This window comes from Octodon degus, unplaced genomic scaffold (genome assembly GCF_000260255.1).
Source record: "Octodon degus isolate 3935 unplaced genomic scaffold, OctDeg1.0 scaffold00014, whole genome shotgun sequence".
Taxonomy (NCBI): Eukaryota; Metazoa; Chordata; class Mammalia; order Rodentia; family Octodontidae; genus Octodon; species Octodon degus.
In genome coordinates this window covers 3020369-3026233 of record NW_004524590.1, presented here as the reverse complement: position 1 = coordinate 3026233, position 5865 = coordinate 3020369, and the positions used below count along the sequence as shown (strand labels likewise).

The 5865-nt window shown below is 55.9% G+C and overlaps 1 protein-coding gene across 1 annotated transcript in view; it reads left to right on the top strand.

The window, feature by feature from the left end:
- Positions 1-156: 156 nt before the first annotated feature.
- The window catches only part of Gypc (glycophorin C (Gerbich blood group)), a 37208-nt gene continuing 31499 nt past the window's right edge, over positions 157-5865 (top strand). Inside the window, exon 1 of the mRNA XM_023709801.1 lies at positions 157-350. Coding sequence (XP_023565569.1) covers positions 317-350 — 34 coding nt within the window. The 5' untranslated portion in view covers positions 157-316. The remainder of the gene's footprint in view (positions 351-5865) is intronic.

Genomic DNA, 5865 nt, shown 5'->3' with positions numbered 1-5865 from the left:
AGAAAGAAAGAAAGAAAGAAAGAAAGAAAGAAAGAAAGAAAGAAAGAAAGAAAGAAAGAAAGAAAGAAAGAAAGAAAGAAAGAAAGAAGTCTCGCGCAGGAAGTTGAAGGGCACAAGAGTTCAGAACTGGGCGGCGTGTTTCTGAAGAGGGTGGAAACCCCACCGCGGGGTGCAGAGAAGGCGGCGCGCCCAGCCTCTCCGGGCCGAGCCCCTCCCCGGCCTGGGCGGTGCGGAGCGCGGAGCGACCGACCCGGCCATTGCGCGCGCCCAGCCCGCCCGACCCCGGCCGCGGCGCTGCGCAGACCTCGCGGTGAACATGAGCAGCCCGGCGGGCACGCCGCCGCCCCCTGGTGAGTACCGCCGGGACCCGGCCGGGTCCCTGCCCTGCACCCCGGCTGCCGCCACGCGTCCGCTCGCCGTTCTTTGTGTGGGGCTTGCCAAGTGTCGGGCCGGGACTCGCGACCCCCGCAGGGAGGGCGCGCCTGGTGCGGGCAGCGCGCGGAGCCCCGCGCAGCAACAGGTCGCCTCCCTGGCCCCTGCGGCCCTGGGTCTCCGGCGTCCCGGCTGCCTTCCTAGAGGCGGGCCCGCGTTCAGGGAGCCGCTGAGAGCCCTTTGGGGGTTTGTCAGAACTGCTGTTTATTTTTGTTTGTTTTCTGTTTTAAGCGGCCCAGGTTTTCTTGCTGCTGGGGAATCCGAGGTGGTGGGAGGCACTTCTGGGCCTCCCGCGCTGCCGTTGGGTTTTTGAGAGAGAAAGTAAAACTGTGTTTAAAGATACTGGCTGTTTATCCCCCGCCCTGGTTAGAACAAGTGGAGCTTGTCAAAGGGGAGAAGGTCTAACCTACACCATGATCGTGTTGAGGCAGTGCTGTGACAGTGAGGCGGCAGCGGAGACGTGACTTTTGCTAAGTCTACGATGCGGTGGTACACCTGCCCCAGCCCGGGCCGGAGGCGTCGCCTACAAACGCCGGTGTGCGCCCAGCGTGTGTGTGTGTGTGTGTGTGTGTGTGTGCGCGCGCGCGGCAGTGCTCGCAGCGAGCACGAGTGTGCCGGCGCAGATGTGCAGAGCCAGGCCTGTGTGGGGCCCGGGCCTCTCGGTCTGCACTGCAGTCACCTATGCCACTTGCTGGCAAGCAAGCCTGCCTTAGGCTGGGATTCACCAGCTGCGACATGGGAATCAGAAGAGGGCATGCCTCGCCTGGGCCGGTTCTAAGAGTTAAGCGCATATAAATAACTCAGCAGAGAGCCGCAGTCGTAGCCAGAGCTTGCTAAATGTCACGCACCTGAATAGCGACCCCGCCTACGCGGGGTCTCTGGCGCGGGTGCCAGGGCCTGGGCTAAGAAGACAGAGCCCCTGCAGCCCCTCCGCACAGGCTGCGGCCCTGCCAGCTTACTCCTCCCCCACCCTCCAACCCTCTGGGCTTCCAGTTTCAAACACCTCCCTTCTGGTGCTCAGGGGAAGGCGGCTGCGCTTGCATGCCATTCTAGATTACCCTGGGATCTGATTTACGGCAGGATCCCTGCTGGGGGGCCCTATTTCTCTCGGTTAATTCAGACAGGATGTGTCTACATCCTGTCTCAGTTTACAGAGCCACAAACTAGAAGCTGGAGTGCAGAAGAGCTGCTTCCCTGGCCTGGGCCTGCCCTGTTCAGCTGTGCTCGCCTGGGTCCCCCAGGCTGAGGGCCACAGTTCTTGTGAGGGAGTTGGGCACAGCGGTCCGTTTCCTTGTCCTTGCGAAGAGCGCAGAGAGGAGACAGCCAGGTTTGGCAGCTTTATATAGAATTTGCTGCTGCCTCTGGCAGACGCGGGGAGGGCTGCATTAAGGGCCAAATGAAATTCCATTGCAGCCATTGCACAATCCCTCCAGATAGTGTGGGGAGTTGGGAGTCACACGAGGCTGGCACAGTCAGCAGTCCAGCGGCGGGCTGGACCTTCCCAGGGTGTCTTTGGGTCGTTAAGGCTTTCTGGGGACAGGCAAAGCAAAGGAGTATAGGGTAAGAGGGATGTAGTGCTTACAGTGGGAGCCAGTAAAGCCTTGACCACGAGGGGGGAGGCCCCACTGCAGGGTTGAGTTGGCGTGCCTCTTGTGATGGCTGAAAAGAGTGTGCGTGCGTGCATACGTGTGTGTGTGTGTGTGTGTGACAGAGAGACAGAAACAGACAGAGAGACAGAGACATAGAGAAACAGAGACAGAAAGACAGAGGTAGAAACACAGAGAGAGAGAGAGACAGAAAGACAGGTAGAAACAGAGAGAGAGAGAGAGAGAGAGAGAGAGAGAGAGAGAGAGAGAGAGAGAGAGAGAGAGGGAAAGAGGGATAGGGAGTTTGAAAGAAAGATCCCTTCGTTCTGGGAGCTCAACCCAAACACCTTCAAGCATCTGAGCAAACAAATAGGTTCAGCAGCTCAAGCTAAAAACCTGAACTAAATACAGTTTTTAAACAATAAACAGAGTGAAGAGCCTGAGAGGGAAGGACGTCTCCTTTCTACCTCAAGGCCACTTGCTTTGCTGGTTCCCGAGACCCTGCTGCAAGTTGCCTACCCGTGTACAGTGCCTGGTGCCCCTTTACAGAGTCTCCTTTCTCTTGCAGTTCTCTGTAAGAATGTATCTTAACAGTTACCCCCTATTACCTTAGAGAACTCCTCCTCAGAACTGCAGAGTATGAATGGTATGAACATGTTTTTGGCTTAACCAAGTTCTGGGCTCAGAACATCATCATGGATCCAGACCATAATTTCTTTTTTACCTGGATGCAGTGCTTCCATGGTAATGCTTGTACAGTAGGTTTGACTTACATGTGAATATAAGGATAAATTCCCACACAGTTTAATTTTTTATTTAATTCTGTCCACAGTTTAATTTATGGGACAAAGGCTGCGTTTTAAATGTGAGTGGCTATTCAGAAACTGCCCTTCCAAGGGTCACAGCAGTTTCTCATGTGGAGGAGTAAGAGGTAACCTAAGAGAGCTCCTATTTCCCTGCCTCCGTACCCTGTTCAGCTTTCTCTTGGCCAAGCTGATGGGTGAAAGGGTCTTTACTTTGGAATGAGCATTCCTCTGTAATTACGAGTGAGGCCAAGTGTGTCTCCTTGCCTCTGAGAGGTGGCATGTCACTTTCTTGGAAAGTGCTTATCAGCACCCTGCCCATTCGTGGAGCGTGGCCTGGACGCCGCCAGATGCTGGCGGGAGGAGCGGTGCAGCGCGCCGCAGAGCCTCAGTTTTCTCTTCTGTCCAAGGAGAGAATAACAGCACCTGGAAGGAGCCGTGTGATGGACCCAAGTGGGACAGCCTGACCCTGTGAGGTGGGGTTGTGACAGAATATATCTGAGTGCATCTGGCCTGCAGGGGGTGGCTCCCCTGTGAGCTGCTGCTTTTGGCTTTGGGTAATATAACAAAACAGTATTTGAGCCCTATAGGACCTTGGCTGAGTCACCCCCAACACACACACACACACACACACTCACACACACACACACACCCCTGCAATGAGAGAGGGGTGTTTTCTTACAGTTTAGCTGAGGAAATGCTGCTGGCCCAGGGAGATCACCTGCCTCAGGCTCTCAGGTCCCCAGGGTGAAGCTGGGCTGCAGACAGAAGCTGTCAGACCCCAGCCCACCTAAGAGGGCATTAGCAGGTCAAGAGACCTGCTTCTGACTGCACTTGGTGGAATGTGTTGCTCCCCGCAGGGGCCGCCCTGGAAAATCACCCCAGGAGGACCCCAAGTACCTGACAGGTGATCCAGTCCCAGACCACAGCTGTCCCACTCTTACCTCCTGTCCTGTGCTGGGCAGCCCTACCCTAGTCCCCTAGCCTGCACCCTGCAGGGGCATTGTTCCTTGCCCCATGCATGCTACAAACCACCCCCAGAAGCCCAGGGGACGCTTTGTAGCCCTAAATGCCTGACCTGAGGGGCTGCATGACGCACCCCCCACCTCAGCCTGGTGCAGGAAGGACTTAGAAACCCTGAGGCCAATACTGAGGGTTAGCAGCATCCGGAAGCCAGCACCCCGTCTACCCCAAAGGCTGGAAGTGCTTTTTAAAATCATAAGCTCTGTTACTCCTAGGCCAGAACTTGGTATACACTGGGAAGCCAGGCAATAACAAAAGGACACAGATAGAAAGTTAAGCCAAGATGCATTCTATGAACCGAGCGAGGAGGCCCCAGAAGTCGCTTCCAACTGGCGTAGGATCCTATTCTGTCCTCTGCCTCTCTGCTGCCCCCTCTGTCCTTTCTGCCTCCCTCTCATCTTGTCTGGGAGCTTCTGTAGGTCATTTCCTAATCTGACCTTACGTGGAGTGTCGGCTCTGCACTTAGTATAAATTCAAGTTTTTGTACATTCTCACAGAATAGTGCTTCTGTACAGCCCTGAGCCCGCGGTAGCACGGGCCCTTTCCTGGAGTGGGCTAGAGCCCAGCCCCCAGCTCCGACTCCCTCCAGGGCCGAGGATTGGACAGGGCCCTCCTGTGACTCCTCCCTGTGCCTTCCCACCCTGAGCACCCGCACACTGCACAGGAACGGGGAGGACGCCCAGGTGCCACCTGGCCCTGTGGCCCCTGCCCTTCTCCTGCCCAGACACCTTCACGCCCCCAGCTTTGTCACCTCACTGGTAGTTCCTGAGGACACTGCTGTGGCCTCCTTGTTTCTGCTTAGCTGGGAGACTCACCCCCACTCTCTTCTTACCAAGCCCCTGCAGTCACTACCAAGGCAGAGCACCAGCCCCTTCCCAGCGCTGGGCCTATGTCAGGCTCTCGTGTGGGGCGAGCCCAGGCCAGGGCTGCCTCAGTTATCTCGTTGGACCCACCACACCCATGCTGCTGTTTATCTCTTCTCTGCAAGGGACAGAGAGCGCCCCAGACCGCTCATCCCTCCTTTCCTGCAAGCACTGTGCACTAGGTTTGGAGGGTGCGCTTCGCTGAGCCCAGGCCCCAGCTCTGCCTCGTCCTTCCGTGGACTCTGGAGCATCTTCCCACTCTTCCCACTCTTCCCACTCTTCCCACTCTTCCCACTCTTCCCACTCTGATAGGCAGCCACACTCTTACCAGAGTCTCAAAGGCAGGAAACCAGGGTCTCCAAAGGTAGGTCTGGTAGAACAGTCAGAGGCTGCATCAACAAGTCTTTCATTCACAGAGCAGTAGTCGGTGCCCTGTGAACTCCTCCTCAACAGAAGTGCTTGCCATGACCTTCAGGTGACCGTAGGCTACAGACTCCAAGTTTAGGTTGCCCTTTGGAATTCTTTAAACATCTGTTTAGCTCGCATGCACTTTGTCAATGTGCCTGTCACAAAAGGCTGAATAATACCAGCTGGTACGTGATTTCAGGATCCCAGTTAGAGACCCACGACAGGCCGGCCGTGACTGTGGAGGAGTCGCGGCCTCTGTGTGCACGTTGCCGGCCCACGGCCGCCTCAAGCGTGCGACCCCTGCAATCCCGCAGAACCCCGCACCTAGAGATCCCTGTACCCCCTTTGCTTCAGGATGGACTGCCACTACCTTGAAATTCCTTTTCCAACAAGGAGCCCATTTCACCTTGCACTTGGCCCCCATATTCTACAGGTAGTCTTGAGCCTGTAATACTTTATCCAAGGTGTGTGTTTCAACGATGTCGTGGCTTCTTGTAGATAAAATCTCCAGCTCTGTGTGTGGAGCACATGTGTAATTACACTTAATGACAGCCTGTCCCTCTTAAGCGGTTCTGGGTGAGTGCTGGGTCACTTTTCAAAGCGCCACACCACCCAGCCTTTCCTCTGTTTGCTTCTTTGCCACTAAAAATCATACCCAGAAACAAGGCCCGTTGTCCCAGGTCCCAATAAGCACAGGGCAACGATCTGCACTGGAACGCTCCCTCCTCCTCCTCCTCCTCCCCCTCCTCC